The sequence below is a fragment of the Oreochromis aureus genome, linkage group 18 (assembly GCF_013358895.1).
Source record: "Oreochromis aureus strain Israel breed Guangdong linkage group 18, ZZ_aureus, whole genome shotgun sequence".
Lineage (NCBI taxonomy): Eukaryota > Metazoa > Chordata > Actinopteri > Cichliformes > Cichlidae > Oreochromis > Oreochromis aureus.
This window is the reverse complement of record NC_052959.1, coordinates 21,345,970-21,367,205: the sequence shown is the minus strand read 5'-3', so window position 1 is coordinate 21,367,205 and position 21,236 is coordinate 21,345,970. Positions and strand designations below refer to the sequence as shown.

At 39.3% G+C, this 21,236-nt stretch overlaps 1 protein-coding gene across 1 annotated transcript in view; it reads right to left on the bottom strand.

Annotated features, from left to right (window-relative positions):
- yes1 (YES proto-oncogene 1, Src family tyrosine kinase) overlaps positions 1 to 20,568 on the bottom strand; it is a 32,483-nt gene extending 11,915 nt beyond the window's left edge. The window contains exons 1-6 of the mRNA XM_031735572.2: positions 20,156 to 20,568; positions 6,106 to 6,396; positions 5,040 to 5,139; positions 2,924 to 3,022; positions 1,110 to 1,213; positions 158 to 307 (exon numbers count right to left, since the gene is read on the bottom strand). Coding sequence (XP_031591432.1) covers positions 158 to 307; positions 1,110 to 1,213; positions 2,924 to 3,022; positions 5,040 to 5,139; positions 6,106 to 6,388 — 736 coding nt within the window. The 5' untranslated portion in view covers positions 6,389 to 6,396; positions 20,156 to 20,568. The remainder of the gene's footprint in view (positions 1 to 157; positions 308 to 1,109; positions 1,214 to 2,923; positions 3,023 to 5,039; positions 5,140 to 6,105; positions 6,397 to 20,155) is intronic.
- Positions 20,569 to 21,236: the final 668 nt, after the last annotated feature.

The window sequence follows — 21,236 nt, the reverse complement described above, 5'->3', positions numbered from 1 at the left end:
CCACTAGGCTTCATAAAACATGCATCTGAAAGAAGGAAAGAACAAAAAAAAATTACTCATCCCAGCCAGAAGATCTGTCCAGTTATAAACAACAATTTGTTTAAATGCGTTCCACATGTAAATAAGACGCCCAGTGTGCAGAAGATGGGCTGCATACCTGTGTAGTGTTTCACCAGCTTCTGTAATGACTCAAACTGGGCTCGTGTCGTGATGTAATAGCCACCGTTGTCCAGCTTGCGGATCTTGTAGTGTTTGACGTTGTCTCCTTTTACATCGTCCCAGTCACGGATGGACAGAGAGTACGCACCTTAAAAATCCACAGAAATGAACTTAGATGTGTTGCTCAGGAAAATAAACACTCTAAAATAACTAAACTGATAAGAAATAAAGTTTTAAGCCACATTCTCAGATGAGCCCACAAATCTCATGATGGCACTAAAGAGAAAGTCGGGAGGTCAACAAAGACAGACAGATATATCTATGGTTCTATTTTACAGTGAACTACACAGTAAAGTGATAATGGTGGGTCAAGTGACAAAGCATTACAGCCACTCGTATAGCTACGCTGCTAGTGTGTCCAGTTAGAAAAGTGCCAAAAATTTCAATTCACCTAATGAGAACTTCAGGCACCGGATCTCAATATCATCCAGTATTTAAAAATGCTACACTCATTCCAGTCTTTAAACATGAGACCTTTAAACTTTGTTTTTGGTGCCTTTTGGCTGGCCAAGATGTCTGTGCTCCATTATGCTATTGTTCACGTGTTATCGTAAGGTGACCTTGAGGGTCTGAAAGGCGCCTATAAATAAAATGTATTATTATTATTATTGTTGTTGTTATTATCACAAATTTTATTTGTATGTTACTTAGCATCAATCAGCAGGTATCTGTGCTCCTGTGATGCCCCCAGCACTCTATAGAAACATCTTTCTAAATAAGTTGTCAGCAAATGTGAGGTGGCAAGCTAACACTTCGCTCGTGTCCAAATAGAGTCATTTATTGCTCCAAAAGAAGAGAATCGTCATGATGATTTAAAGTCCAAGTTTAAAGGGAAGAGGTGACGTCTCTATGGCTACGCCCATCTTTATGTCTGTTATAAATCATCCTACCTTTAGTCGTCTCACTCTCTCGTACCAAGAAAGTTCCCCGCTGGTTTCCTGGAACCAATAAATGGCGTTCTGCATCTTTGCGGCCCATTTTACCAAAGTACCATCTGCCAAAAGAAATGAAGTCAAACAGTCAGTCACAGGAGGAGGGCCCACTGTGATACACTGCACACAATTTAGATTTTCTCCTTCATATAGTAGGGATATGTTTTTTAGTGATGTGACAGCGGGAAGTTAAATCTCTCGGAAATTAAATATATTTGACATCAACCAGTTGACAGGAATTTATATGTGGAGCTAATATTATTGCATTGAAAATAAGACAGGGGGAAAAAATATAAAATATAATTTAAGGTAAAATAATAATCACCTGTTTAAAACTTTGCTTCAGCAAGCGTTTTGCATGTTTCAATTATAGTCATGCGAAAATAAAGTTATCACAAGATTTTGGAAACCTTTTAAAAACATATACTATACTTTAATAGGTCAAAAGGCACAACGACCCTTAGCAGCAATAACTCGAAGGACTTGTTTTCTGTACGACTTTCTCAGCCTCTCACATCATCGTGGAGGAATTTTGCCCCACTCTTCTTTACAGCGTTCCTTCAGGTTTGCATCTCAATCAGCTTGAAGTCTGGACTTTGACTGGGCCATTACAAACCTGATTCTTTTCTTTTTCAGAGATTCAGTTGGTCGACTTGGTGACCGAAAGATGAACTGAGGGGTCTACTACAGAGGAGGTTCAAGTAAGCGAAGCTTTTTTTGAATTAGCTGGCTCGGCAAAACAAAAGGCTCCAGTCAGAGGACATGCACAGTGTGGTTAATCTTGTGTTATAATAAAACCCTTCAGGTCCTGTGATTGCAAAAAAAGCTGAAATCATCACCCCTCCACCACCGTGCTTGCAGCTGGTATGATGTGTGTTTGTTCTGATATGGTGTGTTTGGTTTTCACCAAACGTGACGCTTTAGCCAAACATCTCTACTTTAGCTCACCGATCTAAAGAACATTGGTACAGAAGTCATGTGGTTTGTTCAGATGCAACTTTGCAAATCTAAACAGTGCCGCCATTTTTTTCTTCACCTGGCAACCCTTCTAAACAAGCCATACTTGTTCTGTCTGTGTATACAGTGCCTGGGCTTTGTTTGCAATTTCTCTGAACATCACATGGTCTGACCCTGGGATGAATTTGCTGGAACATCCACTCCATGGTATATTTTCCATTTTCCACTTGTCTCCCAGATGTAAATGATAAAAAAAAATCTAAATTTTCTTATTTGTAAGGCTTACTTTGGGAAGTTCAATCACAGAAATTAGTTGAATTTTTTTGCTTCATATACTAAAATCCCGCACACTCAGTCACAGTAAGTTATTTTTCATGCTAAAGGCAAAGTTGGGCAGGTTTACCCAGTTTTTTTTATTTATTTAAATGAGCAGTTTAAACCTCAAACATAAGTGAAAATGTGAAAATGGCCAACAGCTAAAAGAGAAACTAGGCCACAACTGTGTAAAAGCAGCACAATGTTTCTGTCACACAAGAAGAACAGAAAAGAGAACGCCATCGGCTCCTGTGACAATACATGGCTTCATTGTTTAGACTCTCTGCCATGTGTACATGATGGGTTTGTCACATTGTGTGTCCACCCAGCAGCAGCATTTTGTCTTAATCAGAGGAAAACCGAGTTGGGTGAGGAACAGGAAAATAACAAGAAAATAACAAGAAGAAAAAAAAAAAAGATAGACGTGGAAATAAAAGTTGTTGGATGACGGAGAGAGGCAAAGATACTATGTTTGGAAAGGTGATTGTGTGAGTTCTTACTCTTCAGCCTGTATGGAGTCTGCTGGAGCCACGTAGTTACTGGGGATATAACCTTTCTGCCCAGTGTTGATGGAGCGGGCCTCCCACCAGTCGCCTTCCCTGAAGAGAGAAGTAAATTAGAAATCAGAACCACATAATACAAACACAAAAGTATGACTTAAAAAAACACTATCCAATTCCAAAAGAAAGGGAGCTGGTATGAAAGTATACAAAGGGTGAAAAAAGAGGGTTAGGATTATACATCATCCAAAGACGTCAGCAGTCTGAGTCATCACAATGTGGGTGGAGTTCAGATACTGAATGTTGTTGGTTTTTTTAAATCAACTGAAACTAAACAACTGATATATTATATATAGTATTACATGAACAGATCAGGAATACAAAATTATTTAATATACAATGACTGATATTAGCTTTTTTGTAAAAAAACAAAATATATATCACTTGTACAGATGATAAAAACATGTTTAAAATAAATTTGAAGGGTTTGAGTTTCTTTATTTTAATTGCAAACAACTGACAAAGACTTGTGATGTGACACAAGGACCACAAATTAAACATTTAGTCAAAACAGGAAGTCAAGCTCAGCTTGCGATCAGCTGATAACAGCTAACCTCAGCAGGAAGCACTATTATAACTCAAGATCGCCTACAGTTACTGCTGTTGATGCAAACCCATTTGGAACCCACCCTTAACCCAGCTCCTCCTTTGCATGCATTGCTTAATTAAAGCCACAGTTACACAGACCAGATTGGTTGGCGACCAACTGCTAACCATAAGCTGCAAATGTATTCCTGACCGGTTGGTGGCGGCTGCTAGTGTGAAAATGTTCGCAAACAGATAATGTGGTGCTGCACCAAAAACTTTCTTGCAATTGCTTTGGTCGCTAGTAGTTTTCATGGAAGACGGCGACTTGTCTGCAAACACTCAAACTACTCGGCAAGTGATAGTGAAACTGAAACGTGTGGCATAAAGCAGGAACAGAGGCCGTTTGACTTCAAAGTTTCCTGCATTTGAAATGTTTCGGTTGCAGAGGGAAGGCACAGCTTTTACTTTGATGGTGAGAGTTCATCTTTTCCAGTTTGCATTGTTCTTTTTGAAATCACCACAAGTTTCCTTAGCGACCGGAGTCCTAACGAAAGTGGTCCTGGCTGAACTAGTTTTTGAGGGAAGTCACTGGCAGAAAATGGGAAAGTAATTTGTAAGTTAAATTACGCCTCAATAACATTATATAATGTTATATATGCTGTTTTCATTATTTAAAAAAAACAAAGAAACACTAAAACTGATTGGAGAAGAATTAAAATTTTCTAGAAGGCTAAAATAAGCGAGTAGCCACAATTACTAGTGTGTTTAACAGCAGATGTGGAGCTTAAATTAAAAGTGAAGGAAGAGAGAAACTGTCTGAAAACCTTTAGCCAATCTGTACTCGTCCCACCTCTTCTCTAGAAGCAGATGGCATTTTCATCACCGCAAAAGCAATGTGAACACACACAGTGGTAGGATGGGACGTGGAACGTGACAAACAAGAAGAGCAGAGCACTTGGCACGCCGCCTATTTTCACACCTGAGCGGCAGGTAGCGAGTGACATATTTCTCCTTCTAAATCATGATATCCTTACACAGCACTATGAGAACTAACAGGACTAATATTGAATTATCGAATTCAAGACTTGAGTAATCCACAAAATAACATTAAAAGAAGTAAACGAGCATTGGTTTACAAAGCTAACTGGTTTGTTAATGAGCTTGACCTTCAGTTATCATCAAAGCGCCCATAATAAGCATCCTTTTTTGGTATAATGTCATAAATTTAACTGCATGTTTTTCTTTGGCAAGAGAAAAGCAATGGACACTAAACAGATGGCCCATTAAAGGAACCCATTAACCCAGACAGATCTCAGCCTTAATATCAGACCTGAATACACTGAAGGATTAAACACACACACACACACACACACACACACACACACACACACACACACACACACACACACACACACACACACACACACACACACACACACACACACACACACACACACACACACACACACACACACACACACACAAATCCGCCTAGCAGTTTGTCAGTGTAAAAATCAAATATACTCACGTGTTGTTGATAATCTGAAAGCGATCCCCTTTTTTGAAAGACAGATCATCTGCCGTCCTCGCTTCATAGTCGTACAACGCTACAAAAAATGTTACGCCACCTGAAAGTGAGAGAAATTGAAATGCCTGATTCCACACACTCATTTTGATCGCTCTTTGTTACAGCCTTAAATTACAGATTAATACAAAGATTGAGATAGATTAAGATTAAGATTGAAATATGGCAGAATACAGCGAAATATTGTTATTTATTTTCCTTGCTATACCACCAGAGGCTGGTCTGCATATACACCTGGCTCTCTCAGCTCTGATTTATTTTTAAGAATTCATCAGGGGAGCAGAATATTCCTTCTAGCGTTCTCAAACTGAGTGGCATCACCTCAAATCAAACGGAGGTCATTTAATTTTTTATTCACAATAAAAAGAACTGACAGGTGATGGAGTGCAGAGAGACAACGGGACTCCGATATGTTTATCTTGGGGAGAAAATTAAAAGGGCTGTATTAGATCCACAGGAGCCCCTCAGGCCACGGCATCCTTCCTGAAAGAGCCATGAAGGGAATGAGGGATGTGTGCGTGCTTTAGGAGGCAACATTATGTTTTGTTGCATACATTTCCTGCATAATTTAAACATAAATCCACGCAGAGTCATTCTATGACTGACACACCCTTAATTCTAAAGTCATTCTAAGTCTAACTAGTGTAGGAAATAAAAACTTTCAATATGCAATTTGCATTTACTAAAGCCACTCAATCCAGTCCATGTTATTGTTTTTCTTGGCTCAGGAGAGGCCATGCCACTGCATTGCTTCCCATAATACAGACCTATTTTGGGTTTCTGTTCAGCAATGATGTTTTGGCTGACTCGTTTCAAATGTCTCATTTGCATAACATCTGCTGCTTATAACGTCCTCTGCATAACAAATGATCAAGTGAGTTTATTCTAAAGTTCTACAACAGTTTGTGCATCACACAATAGAAAGGAAAGCTGTTCAAGTAATTCATTTATAGCTTCTCTAATACATAAATCTATGAATACAGAATATGTTGATTCATCACAAACTGACCTGAGATGACACTGGGAAAGGGACTGTTCACAGCCACTGAAGTAAAGGAGGTGGAGGCACCGCCAAAGGGCGTCATTACTGAAGACGTCCCGCCAAAGGGTGTGAGGCCAGCAGCATGACTGTTGTAGCTGTTGTTGTGAGCATTCATAGCAGGTGAATGACCCAGTATTGTAGGTTCGGGGCCATAGTGGCCCAGGAGCGAGCTGGCGGGAGTGGCATTTGAGTTGTCTGGTCGGTACTTCAGAGCCGGGCCCTTGTCCTCTTTACTCCTGACACAACCCATCGTCAAGCCTGCGAGGAAGAGGAAGATTTGACGATCAAATACCAGGATTATGGAGCCAGTAGCCCAAGAAAGATGCTTTGGGTTAAAGATGCTTTTGTCACCATTGTAGTGTAAATGCAATGCTGTTTAACTGTAAAATATGAAATGCAAATGATATAATTTCCAAAAAAATGTTTCCAAATAAGGCAAATTAAAAAAAAAACAAAAACAAAGTACAAATCTGTGAAAAATATCTGGGACATGAGCCACCATCATGTCTCACTGGATAAAAGAAATTTATGCTAAACACCATAAACGTTGACTTGATAATAAGCTTTGTCATAAGGGCTGAACGTGAATGACACAAATGAACAGAAACTACTATATTGTTCATCATTAGCCTAAAGCATTTTGGAGGGTTTCAGCCTGACTCTAGCATACAGAAAACAACAAGTGACCTCACGTGACTTTACAAGTCCCGACAAAACCTTTCAAGGCTGCACAGCAAGAAACGATTCCAGCCTACGGGCAACTCTCCCCTGTGTTCACACTACACTGACACAGATCTGAAAGGGAGAAAAAGCCCTTTGGCATTCAGAGCTGGTGTTCTTCCCTCCCAGGCTTACTGACACACATGACTCAGTGAGTTAGTAGTGTGTATGTGTGTGTGTGTGTGGTCCAGGGATTACTCACATTGTGAGGACCTGTATCTGTTTATACAGTCACATTATGGGATATTTGAAAAAAGTAATATTTTGGCTCATATCTTCAGAATAAGTTCCCAATAAGCCCCAAAAAGGAACTTTTCAATGACTGTACTCAGTGCAAGCATACCAACCACACCTGCCCTGGAGCAGTAAACTGGATGCTTGCATTGTGCATGAAGTGCATGCTGGGATAAAGATATATAAAAGCATGTACATGGCAGTTTAGCAGTCTAGTCTGCAAAGCGTATGATCTGGGCTCAAATTAGGAGAGTGTGTGATCGCAAAGAAATGTATTTGGTTTCTGAGTGTGAGAGCTCGTGTGTGTTGTCAAGGGTTGACAGCATCCTCTACAGTGCCTGCTCTGTTTACTCATTTTTCTCACCTTTGACCTCTATGTCAGTACTTGTGTGTATGCAGGCCGAGTGCATGTGCGCGCGCACATGCGCGTGGCAGCAGAGTGAAACAAGCTGCCACCACACAGCAGATGGATGCTCAACTCCAAGATTGCTCCAGTTTCAGTGACTCATATCCTGGCATTTGTAAAATGTTACAACATAGTTTCAAGTGCCCGTAAGTGAAGGGTCACATTGGTATTTGTAACAGAATAGCTGAAGAGTGCATTCATCCCTTATGATACCGTTAATGCTGAAAGGATTTGGATACAACTGTTAAGGGTTTAATCAATCTACCAATAAAATTAAAGTCAGCACTTGGTGGAGATAAAATTACTTGTGAAAAACTACATTTTCAATCAGTCAAATCTTCAATTCACACATAAATAATATGTGATAACACACAAAAAAACATAAAGCCATCATATTGACAAAAACATAATCTAATCACTACCCTCTCCAAAAGGAGTAAGAGGAAGCAAATGCCCATTAATTCCAAACCCTATCCATCTCATTTTATATAACTCTTTTGATTATGCAATCTATAATATATTTATACGGTATAAATAAATATGCCAATCTAATACACAGATTCAGCTTCATAAAAAGATGTTATATTTATTTATACATCATTATAAGTTGTTCTATAATTATTTAACTACACATATCTAAAAGTACTGCTTTTTATAATATGTCATTATAAATGGATAATTGTTTATAGAATCTACAGTGTACAATGTTACTGTATAATCGCATATACTTTCTGATAATACTAACAATACTTCTGTTAGGGATCAATGGTAAACAGCAGAGCCAAAGTGAGTTGGCATTAATGAAGAAATCAGATGATGGTTGTTTTCCCATCACACTTTGCTCTCACTAGCTTTAGTCACTGATTTTACTTTTAACTTGTCATTCAAATGTCAAAGAAAAAAAAGATAATGTGTGTTCGAATGCTGGATTACGGTTTAGTTTTTTGCCTTGTTGCCCGTTTTCGGTTTTGGTTGGCTTAAATCACATGGGTAAACTTTTTCATTGGTGTGTGACCTACGGCTGGACGGGCTGTAAATATTTTAATAGTGTGTTTATCAGATCTGTAACATTAACATAATGGATTCATTGTTTATACTGTATCTGAAGCCAAAAAAATTCACAAAAGTTTTCAGTGTCTCAGATATGAGGATTTCCAGTTGTTCTCTACCGCAACGCTATCTTTGTATTCCAGACCACATGACGCGGTTTGAAGACACTTGAAATCTGATAACTATGTGCAAATTGCTGTTCTTTCACTCAACTTCACAAAGTGTTCTTCAGTCATTAAAATGGAACAAAAGTGGTACTTCTGACTAAAGAAACTTTCGCAAGCTTGCAGGGTTTCAGTTAATTAGCTACAGTTGACTACATTTGCGAGGAACACGACCGGTTGACTAAACTTTAAGTGAACTTTTTTTTCTCCTCCAGCTTGTTAAGACATTAGCTGTGCAAGTTATCATTAAAAGTGTGAATCTTGTAATTTGGAAATTGCAGCCTTTCAAAAGCCTGAATAAACTTCAGTATCTCTGTAAGCAAAAAAAAATTATAACCCTAAACATATCACAATTTAAGCCTAATTAACGGTTATATAAGTACATCAAATCCTCTTTTAATGTTCCAATTTGAATTAGTATCTTTGTTCTGAAGCTAGTTAAGGATTATAGCACTTAATATGTGAGCGGCTGAGTCAGGTGAAGTTATTCTTCTGTGCTAAGAGGTTAGGCTGTAGCTTTGGTGGCTCTGAGCTTTGGCTCCAAGGTTAAGTGGCCTTGAAGCTAAAGAAACACTGTTCAGCAGTCACCTCCCATTAAGTAACAAAACACCCGACAAAGAAACTGCACCACAAATCCCCTGCTCGGCCCGTTTGTTGTTCTCTATGAATAAATGAGCCCTAACACAACGACTGCACATTTCTCTTTGTGTGTAGCTCAGTGCAGCTCTGCACCACAGAGTAAATAAAAGATTGAAAACATGCCGACTGTTGGGAATAGCGCCAAAGGAGCCCAACACAGCCTGATCGCAATCGCAATGTGCAAGCAGCAAGGCAGCGATTATATCAGCAACAAAATCAAAAGCTACACTGCACCGAGACCTACAGCGTTACTGCTGTTAACCCTTTGAGCCTTTCCACTTAAAATCCAGCTAAAGGTCGACAGCAACAATAAACAACAAAGCAAGCAAAAGACATCAGACGCCCAATTTGTTTCATCAAACTGGAACCAACAAAATCACTTCTCGGATAGTGAATTGCTGTGTTACAAGCACAGCAACACAGCAATTCAAACCTCCTGTTTGTCAACCATCACATCGATCCATTTATATGAATGGATGGTGCACTGACTTTCTCGGAACAAATAAACAGGACTCACGGAAAGCTAATGCTGAGCCAGAAGAATCAGACCTGAAACAATCAATATTTATATTTATACTTTACTGTACAGTTAAATTCTATTTGTGTGTCTAGAGCAACAATGTTAGAAGAAATCAAATGCAAATATGACAATTATAATGAAATATATTACTAGAAATCGTGAGGATGAGTCAGCTGCTTTTCAGAATCCAGACATCCTCCGCAGAAGGAGGTCTAGCTAACAGAAGTTTTAGCACAGACGAGATAACCAGCTGGTGACAGCAGCATGTGAGCTGTGTGGGCACGGCAGCACTACGACTGGCAATTAGTTAAAGTCGGTTATTATAAAATGCAACAAAAAAAAAAAAAAAAAAAACTAGATTAGAAAACTGTTTTGGAAAACCAAATATGCTGGGATAGAAAATGATATTCCCCAGATTCATTTTTTTTTTTTTATTTGTCTACTAAACTACTAGTATAACAGAATACTTACACAGGTGTTTCAATGCAGAAACTCTATACTGCTAGCAAGCTGACCAAAAAAAAGGTCCAAGTGGATTTTATGGGGACAATGATTTTTATTTTGATTTCACCATTTGCAGTTTAGGCCTCCCCTTTGATGCTCTAAATGTTTCTAATGTGTGATGGATCTGAGCTGTGTCCAGGTCAGTTCAGCACTCAGCCTGCTCCGCTATGGAGTTGTGTTTTTGTAATGAATGACATCATCTTCTAAGGCCTTTCCTGAAAAAGAAACCACAAAATTGGCAGAATAAGCTGCTCGGAAAACCTATATCGTCGGAGTCCTTCAAAAGCAAGCCTCTCAGTTTGGCAAATATCTCGAACCAGCTCTGGGCACTTCATTGGTCACCAAGACATATTCACCCAAAATAGATTATAAAAAACAAAACAATACAAAAAAAAAAAAACCCCAAGCACTTACTGACTTTCTACCAACAAAAACATAACTCACATTTAAAGTACCATGCCTCTCTTTTATGATGTCCATGATTTTGTTTAGCAATAATGAAGCCTCCACAGATAGGATGCCATGTGCACTAATGCACCTCTATAACTTATCAATACTGGCTGTTGAACATTGATGATGCGCTTGCATATACTCCCCACTTCTGTGGTTTTTCTCTGGAAGCTCTGGGTTCCTTCTCAATCATAAAACACAACACATACATATATAACACAACATCAAACTGTTGCACAACTCTTAATCACAAGAGTAAGTAAAGAAGTAAAAGTCAGATTTTTACCAGTCAGATTTGCTAAATACTAGGAATCTTATTTTCATTGGTATTTTGTCACATTTTCATGAGAAACGGGAAGCGTGGGCGTTAGCTGAACACCCCCATCCCACCGTGTTAGCTGGGGAGGGGGGGCGGATCACATGTCCACATCTAACCTTACTGCGCAAGGAGGTTACTTCTGATTGGATCCATTCCAAACTCGTCCCGCCTTTCTACAACACTTAATTAGTTCTGTTTGGATCTCATCTCTCCAGAACATGTTGGCCTTGACAAGTCTTGATACATTACATTATATTTTTTGTCCTTGTGCATTAGTTTTTATTTAGTTATCCTCTTGTTTGAGTTAGGGAAAAAAAGGGCTGTTGACAGAAACTATGACTAACGTATCATTATCTAATTTGTTATAATATTTTTCCCATTGCACAACCTTTTTGGTCTATTGTTTCACTTTCCCACCTTTTTTCAAAATGTGCTGCTTCATCTGTCTGATACACAAAGTGCAGGAACAAATCTGTGAAAACATTTCTGAAAAAACATCCAAAATTCTGTTTGTTTTGGAAGCAGCACTCTAGCCTGCCGCTAATAGCATAAAAACTGATGAAGATGAATTTAAGTGGCATATCTGCTTTAAGATGAAGGGTCAATAACTGGAAAGATGAAGACCAAATCAAGTTGACTCAGTATGGATCACTGTATCAACATAAAAATGTTTTACAGATTTAAAAAATCTAGACAAAAGCATGGCCTTTCTCTTGTGAAGACTCCCGTTTTGTTCCCAAAGTCACAGATATGTTTAAACAACCTTTGCTTTTACACCATTATGATTTCTTGTTATTTGCTCTCTAAGACAGTAATGGACGGATAACAAGTCTGAGCAAGCCTGCATGTCAAACTGGCTCAACAGCCACAAGTTTCACTTTAGATCTCAAGAATTGGCCTGAAGCAGAATCTAGACATAACACAGCAGCAACTTATCAAATACAAATCTTCAACGATGCCTTAAAAACACGTGGAATGTGATTCCTTTAGAACTGGCACTGGCTTTTCTACTGTCCATATCAAAATATGCCCCAACATCATTGGAGTTTTTTTTAACCATGTCAGTCCATCATATTCTGGTTCAGTTTTTTTATTTTTCTGTAACAATGTAACAAATGAACCACCCAGTTTTTCTTTAAGACTTAAAACTGGGAAATGTGCTCTAAGAAAGGCAGAAACTTCACCTCTCCCTCTGGCTTTCTCTTTTGTCTGCCCCCACCTTTTGTTATGGACAAAGTGGAAAGGATTTTGTGGTGCTCCCCCACAGAGCACATCACACTCGCAATCCCCCGAACTATACGATCCCATGCATATTCCTACAACACAGGCAGCACAAAAGCTTATAGGGGCCCAGAACTGTTCTTACAGTGGCACCCAACTATCAATCAAATGCTCCAATTAAATATTCAAAACAACCAGATGGCCTCATAGACAAACATTTACAAGTACAGCTGGCATGAATAGAAAATGGTATCATTACAGCAGCCTAAACCAAATCATTGTACTATACATCAATTGCAGTTTTGTAAAAGGAAAAAAAGCCCGATAATGCATGTCACAAAGATAAATATTACTACCAGTGTTTTCTCTAGTGTGACAAATCTGCCAACAGCAATGACAGCTTAAATCGCCTTCACAGCAAATCAAATTACAGGCAGATTACTGTATCTTCTCTCAGATGGCTTCCTAAATGAGGCTGTTATACACACAATGAGATTAGCTGAAAGAAATGTGCCATTTTTCTGGTGGTTCCAAGGGGCCACGGTAAATGGTGCCTCAAGCCCATACAGTGATTTGGGTCATGATCTGATTTAAGATGGATAATGTATAGTGCATGTTACCATTGTGTTATTGCCCTGTGCAAACTATACATTCTTAAAAACTCAAATTTTTGTGAAGCTGAGCTATAATTTTTTTCTTATTTAAGAAATGGGAGTATTTTGTCAGCTCACAAAGGAACTCTTAGTCCCATAGTTTCTCAAAAACATAACATAACAATGATTTTGACAAAACTGGCCATGCTGATCTGGCATCGGTCTGATCCTGTCTCAAAAAGTTTTACTAGATAATCAGCAACACTGCACTGCTTTACAGGCAGAAGTATTCCTTCTACAGTTCAACAACAGGAGCAGCTAGCAAGAGTGCTATGCTCAAGTTTTGCTACAGCGTGAAACCTACGTTGTGACCTATGACATAACCACAAAACCCTCTGAACCCTATGCCGTAACCTGACGCGCTCCTATAGAGAAACGTAATTACACGTCAGGTCAGTGCAGCCCTCAACTATTGTGATCAGCCTGTTCAGCACCATCGATTCTTCCTATTCAATTCTGGCTAGTTTTTTGCCAGTTTTTTTAATTATCAGTAAGAGAATAACAATCATCACCTCAGTATAAAGAAGACTAATCATAGTATCAATATAAGGGCTTATAAACGTTAGCAGATTCCTGCGGGCAGATTACTAAAACTATTGGAATAGAAGTGATTGTTAAAAAATAAGTACAACAGGAATAGACAAATACAAATAGACACAAGAATGAAAAAACATAATAATCTTGGCATTAAAAAAAAAAAAGTCTATCAACTGGCACCACTTGGCACAACCACAGTAATTAAACAAGTTGTGCACCACACATCAGCATAGGTGTGGGCAACATCATATCATGTAACGAGCCTATGATCTATGGCATTGCAAGTTAGAATATTCAACTGGAACAATCCCCAAAAACTTCCAACATGAAAATTCAAAGAAACCCTACCAACACGGACATCACCATCCAAAGTGGAAGCAGTGCTTGCAAACAGCAGTAATGCTGCAAAACCTGTAATCTGAACTATATTTTTATTGTGTACTCGTTAGTCATTAAAGAGAATGCAATCATAGTACAATTAGAATTAGCCATGTCCTATTGAGAAATGTTACAATTACATTTGATTATTTTCAAATTTTCAAATTCAAATGTTTCGTGAGTCATTATTTTAATTTGCTGTGGGACGAGATAACAGGGTGACATTCACAGGTGAGCACACTTGAGGAGGTGAGGTACTGGAGATTGGAGCAGGAGGTTTGCCCACAGGAAGTGGAGATAAAAGTTATTGAAACAATCGTTGACTAATCAACTAATCAAAGAAAAATTGGCACATTAGTCGACTACCAAAATAATCGTTAGTTGCAGTCCTAGTTTGCATTAGCAAAAGCTGTTGTGGTTACTTGCCAAACTTCCTGTAGATTTGTAACCTGTAAATTTGTTTTAGGTAAGAACTGGAAATTATTCCAGTTGGACCAGGAAGGGCATCAAGCGTAAAGAAAAAAAAAAATCTCCCAAATCAAACATACAGAGTTGCCTGCTGTGGTGATCCTTTGTGAATAAACAAGCAGTTAAAAGTAGCTTCTTTTATAGACTGTATCCAGACAGTTATTTTGACAAGTGTCACTTGTTGGCAGATGATAGCTGTGGTGGTCTCGCCTATCATTAAATGTTGTCTGAAATAAACTACCCACTGATGTTGCCCCCGCAAACAGCGCCACAAAGGGTGGCCCCACATCCGCTGGTGCGTGCCACGCTTTGTTGTTGCTCCAGCTGGTCATGTTGTTTTTAACCACCACCTCAGCGATAGCACAGAACCTCTGATTTCCAGGGAAGATCAGACTTTCCTGAGAATACTTTAAAGGAAAATAAACAAAACAAACTCTGATTTTCTTTGCTTGTCTTTTTTGACATTTTCTACTCCTAGACCAGCACTTATGCTGTATAGATGGCGACACCCATCATTCAGAAGAACACTACAGTGAGTATGGCACACCCTCAGCGGCTGTATACGTGGTGACTGAGCTGTGGTGACATCACAGCTTGCTTCAAACATGATCAATAAAGTGACCTTAATAATGCTGATGCATTATAAATCATGTTCGAGGATTTTTTTGTGTGTTATTTTGTGGTCTCTTTGATTTCTTTAGTAAAGTACATGTATTAAAAAAGCCCAAAACTGAAGCACTGATTTGGACATTGATTACCATGGCAGTGCTTGAAGCTTTGATGCATTTAGGTCAACAACAATAATTGAATGGTATTTTTTTATATTTACATAAACCTTCACGTTCATTAAATTTTATTGATCTTCCTTCAGATCAAACGGACCATTTACAGAAATGAAAAATATGTTAATTTAGAAAACAAATGGTGGAATAATAAAGAATGACAATACTGATTAGTTGCATTGCACTTCAAACAACCACCACCACTGTGTGGAATAACAGAAGAAAAGGAAATATAGTTATCCAGATACTCCCACGCATATTTATGAATAACTTTACTCCCAGCGACTGGTATGTGTTCAAACAAATGCTGGCAATAGACTCTATCCAGGGACATGTGACATGCAAGGCTATGTGCCAGACTACCAGTGATGCTGATGCAGATTAAGGAGACGCAGGCTGCTGCTTCCCAGAGGGGAAAATACAACAATGAAGCTGCACTGCAGGCGGGAAGCTATTTGCTGTGGCTGGCATGCATCAACATTCAAATGACGAAAAATTCCAGCATTACAAACTGTTAGCCTTATACTTGTTATAATGGCATGTGTCAGCGAGCTACCGCACACGAGATAACCAGCTATATAGTCAGTATAGCAATTTCAAAGAACTGAAAGAAGAACCAGCATGCCTCCCAGTAGGAAATGAGGGGAAACTGGTGTAGATATCAAACAGAAATTGTAAGCAGACTAACTAAGCAAAAACAGAGAAAAGAAAATGTCATGTTAAATCTCAGATCAGTCAAATGAAAAGAAAACAAACCCAATCCTAATGGACAAACTGGTCTTAATTATTTGAGGTTATTTTGAAAAAGAAAAAAAAACAAGCTCCAGTGTGTCTGCTCTCTGAAGAACGGTTGAGTACGGCTGTGAGATGAAGCTCCTTACTCTGGCTACTGAGGTGACAGATCACAAATGACGCAACTTTGGAGAAGACTTTGACCCTTACACAACTGCCTTCTGCAAACTTTGCAGTTACTTGGGACATTTCTATGACGCAGACTGGATTTGTAGGGTGTATTCCAGAGACCGGAGCTCAACAGAGGATGTGTTTTTTCAGAGTGTAGGACTTTATTTTGAAGAGCTTTCAAACAGCAAGGAGTATCGTCGTGTTTTAGCAAAATGTGCTTGTTGGCCAGAATAATAAAAATGCTCAAGTACAGAAAGCTATCAGCAAAGGTTTTCATCATTCAGGCTCTGTTTCTGACAGCTTTATTAAGCCAAAGTATTCAGGTAGCTTACAGGCTTATCGACATTGAATAAACCAGGTTTCCTCTACGGGTTCCAGTCTGGTTGGATCAAAACAGTTTGCATTGGTAGTGACTGAGACTGCTATGATGGATAACTATGAAACGACTGTAATGTAATCCCACTGGACAACTGTCCATGTCAGACTAAAAGTGCTGTGTTTGTCACTGAAAGGCTCAGATGGTAGCTGTAAATGCCTGAATAATAGGGCTGCACGATTTTGCAAAAAATGAGAATCACGATTTTTTTGCTTAGAATTGAGATCACGATTCTCTCACGATTTTCTTTTCCAGTATAAATATTTATTGCACTTATTAACTGCACATCAACTTCGTAACAGTTGAGACTGAACATAAAAACAATAAATGAACATAAAAACAATAAATGTCTCACATTTTGTCGTTGCCGCAAAATGTTGTACTGCTTGTAATTCCGTCTCCACCGTTGCTCGACACTGCGTGTATAGAGCAGGTAGTGCAACATTTGAAAAATAGTTGCGGGACGGCACTGTGTAGCGTTTGTCTAGGGTGTTGATCATTTTCCTAAATCCCTCGTTTTGCACAGTGTTGATGGGAGCCATATCTTTAGCCAGGTGATAAGTGATAGCCTCCGTAATTTCTTTGTGCCTGCGGGAGTTCGACGGATATGGGGAAGCGCTGTATAAGGTTCCCGTTATTGATGTTTGGGTGGTTGACCGGGACGGATTTTCTCCTGTCACTTTCTTGGCGTTTAGCAGCGTCATCTCTCACGTGCTCTCCGTTGTTTTACCCTGCGGCTCCGCCCTTGTCATTTGTTGAGCAGGAAGAGTGAGCGCTTGTTTTCATGCAGATTATGTCCCGGATCACAATGCGGTATAATCGTCATCTTTTTTTCTTTTTTTTTAAAATCGTTGTCATTTGGAAATGAGATCGCACATAAGTATGAATTGAGATCGCGATTTTCTAACGATTAATTGTGCAGCCCTACTGAATAATACCTGATATTATCTTGCAGTGGTAACACATGTACTGCTCCCAGGTCAGCAAACTAATTTCAGCTATAACATAACTTCCGTCTGTGAAATTGCAGGCAGACTATTTATTTTAATGGTAGTTTGTCAAAGACAAGACATGTAACGTGTGGAGTAACCAAGGTAGCTGTTTGGGACCATTATTATTTTGTCTTTTTATTAATGACGATCTTCCAGTTGTATTAAAATAGGCTCAGATTGCTCTATATGCTGATGACTCAAGAGTACGTGTATTTATAGCCTCAACTGATAAGTTAAAGGAAACACGTAATGAGGAGTTGAAGGCTGTAGAAGATTGTGTGACAGATAATAAACTGGAGTTAAATGTTACCAACTGAGTGTTAAGAATGTTCCTATCGAATAAATGCAGGAGACAAAACTATTTGATATAATGGTGGATTGCAAATTAGCATGGTCTGATAATAATGTAAGTAAAACAGTAAAATGCATTAGCTGTGACACAGTGTGATCTGTTCCAGTGCTTCAACAAAAGGAATAAATAAGCAACAAACTGCTCAAAATGAGTCTGCATGATCTGCACGGCAATGTTCTCACAAGTTAAATCAGTATATACAAAGAACCTGCTTGTTTTGTTTGTATGTTGCGATTGTTGGATTCTGTGTAGGGACCCCAGGATAAATAGCTAAGCTAAAAATAGCTAAGGCTGAGGCTGAACTAATGGATCTAATGCTGCTAATGGAGATCCTGGTTAAACAAACTGGTCATAACTCAGGAAGGACACCCGTTATTCCTTTTAAATAAAAAAGGCATTAATTTTTATTAACTGCAAATGTCATCTGACAACAATAACATGGAAGTGACCAGAGAGTAAAACTTGGCACAGAGCAGTTGCATAAAAAAACCCTTTGTATTAAAATACTCAAATACCTGGAGGGCCAGGTTATTAGAGCAGGTACAATTACAGAGAGAAGCATGTTTATACTGTATATCCAAGAATAGATGAAAATGTACACCAATTTCCTAATGGTTATGTTATCCGGGTAGTGGATTAACCCTATCAGCTGGAAATCCTTAAACATGACTCGTTTTTGAACTTTTTGGACACTGAAAACAAAAATCAAAAAAATTGAGCCATAGTGGTGTAAATGAGACAAATACAGAAAAAACTCACATTTAAACCAGCAAATGTTCAGTATTTTTGCTTTATAGATTCCTGAGATTAGTTCATCAATCACTGCAGCCTTGCTAATTTGTTTTCCATTGATCTTTTCAGCACTATAAAAAAGCCCATTGGGTTAATGCTGAGCATGTGCAATATGCATAAGTAAACATTATTTCTACAGTCAAACTGCTCATTCTAATAAAGATAAAGCCATTGCATAATATTAAAGTTAATCGCCTTGGTTTTTAATGCCAGCCACAAGCACTGAGCAATGAAAATATACAGGGGCCTGAAAACCCATTACTAAAGCATAACGCAGTAATTGCCCTGGCACACTCTCTGAGGCCCAGCTCGGTCTTATCTTCAGGGCAGCCTGCCATCTCTGCCAATCAGAGCGAGAGGAGGGGACTGTCGGGGAGCTGGGAGATGAACTTCCTTCCGAATCCATTCATGCCGTCGAGGCCACCTGCTGTGCCCGTCAAAGGCTAGAGTGAGGCTGGGAAAGAGAAAGAGCCATCTTCAAGCTATTAAAAAGAAGAGCTCTTCTTGTTCCCTCTGCCCACGGTGAATTCTCCTCTTTTATTTTTTTATTTTTCACCAAAAATCCAAACATTTGTTCAGATTGCCAACATGTGTGGAGCTGCCTTACGACTTCAGCCTTTCCACTTGTGGCACAAAAGACTGGAGGCTTCTAATCAGCAAACTTTAATGACAGTGTAGAGTCTCATTCGTGCCATGAGGACACTCAAAGAGTATGCAAGGATCCTTCAACCCAGTTAAAATTCAAGCTCCTGGACCCCAGCCAACACCACCTGTTAGCGCTCCTCACTCCTCTACCAACTGCCCTCTCCATTCCAGCTGTGTGTGTATATGTGTGTGTTTGTGTCTGTGTGAGAAGGAGACAACTGTCCAGCCAACTGGGGCTGTACTAACAGAGGGATTACCGTGGCACCAGAGTATATAAGCACACCGACAGACACATGCAGAGTCAGGGGCAGTAAATGTTAGGATACATACACAATCCAACACAGCAGCATGCCTGGAAATCTTACACACGTGTGTATAAGTCTGAGGAAAAGAGATGCACTATCACAATAAAAGCACGCAAGAGCAAAGTTGGGGGGGGAAATTAAATGTTGCCATTTAGAAAAATCTGATGAGTGCCTTGCATTAAAAGGCCTATCACAGCTGAGGCCTAAAGCAGCTGATGCGTGTGTGGAGAGGGAGACTGGGTGAGGCACAGAGATAGGGACAGGGTGGTAAACTTTTATTGTATGAAAAGAACCAAAATATATAGTTGAAATAAAGATTTACAAGATGTAAATGAATAAATAATACTTCTTATCACAGCTACAACACCGCTCTCGCCTTGTCCCAGGACGGTTTTGGAGCCTTTCCAAACAGCTGTCCTCTCCAACACAGGACCGACCCCCCCCAAACTGGGGTCTTAATCGCGGATTAATAATGAAACGTGCTTTTACTACAATGTAACACAGCGAGGAAACTCCTCCCAACTTTCTCCAAGTGTCACAAACACAACGAGGCCCTGCTGAATCTACTTCCAGCATAAAATGTGAGTTGTTGGCGAGCGTTTCTTACCTCAAAAGCGACCGTAGCAGTGTGGTGGGTCGGCTACATGCGTCCTGTGAGCCTTTTCTCCCCCAGCGTTTTCAATTTCACGTCGACAACCTTAAGTGGAAACGGGCGACACAAGCAGACTCTACTAACGTGGAATCTCAGTCTTCCGTCTGTCCCATACCGATTAACTACTTCACGAGCACTGAGCCCTTCACTGGGATCCTTTTTTTTTTTTTTTTAAATATTATTCCTTCAAAGCGAGGACACGCCGCCAGCTGACAAAGACTACTTAATATGGCGGTGGAGCCGCTGAGCAAAACAGTTTAAAATATCAGAAATCACCGCTTGCTGATAGGTCAGGGTTGCCCCGAAAGACACACAACAATAGCCGGACTAGGACCGAGGAACAGACGAGGCCAAAGAAGGAATCATGCTGCCTTCACTTGCTCAGATTAGACTCGAACATCGGCAAATCCCAACTTCAAACGCCAATCAGACCTCCAGTTTGAGAGGCAGCATAATATAAATATCCATCCTTATCCAGTGTTACTATATATATAATAGCAAGGTTTGTTTGTGTGTGTATACTATACTGTAAATGAGGATTAATTAATAATAATAATAACAATAATTATTATTATTATTATTATTATTAATCTGACCATCATTTTTCTGAATGTTTGGCCTTTGTTTCTTTAAAAATGTGATATCACCAAATTGCTTCTTCTAATTGTCAGACTGTACGAAACCCAAAGATTTTTAGCTTGCTCACAGAAGTACAGCAAATAACCACACCGAGGATAACTGGAAAGTAATTAATTTTGTCTAGATCGATCTGTCAGTAAACTACTCATCTGTAACGAATACCTTATTCCGTGGGATATTTTGTACTGCAACAGGATAAAGAGTCTTTTTATCTGAATAATTCAATTCTTTGGTCATTAAAAAAGACAAATCAAACTTTAATCTAGCCCACGCCGGCTCATGCCGACGTATTATTATTTCCGATAGAACTTGAAGGTATCATTGTGTCCTATTGAACGGTTTTCCCGTGTGCCCAATATGGCCGACATCCCTGTAAAGGAGAAAGCCCACCATCTGC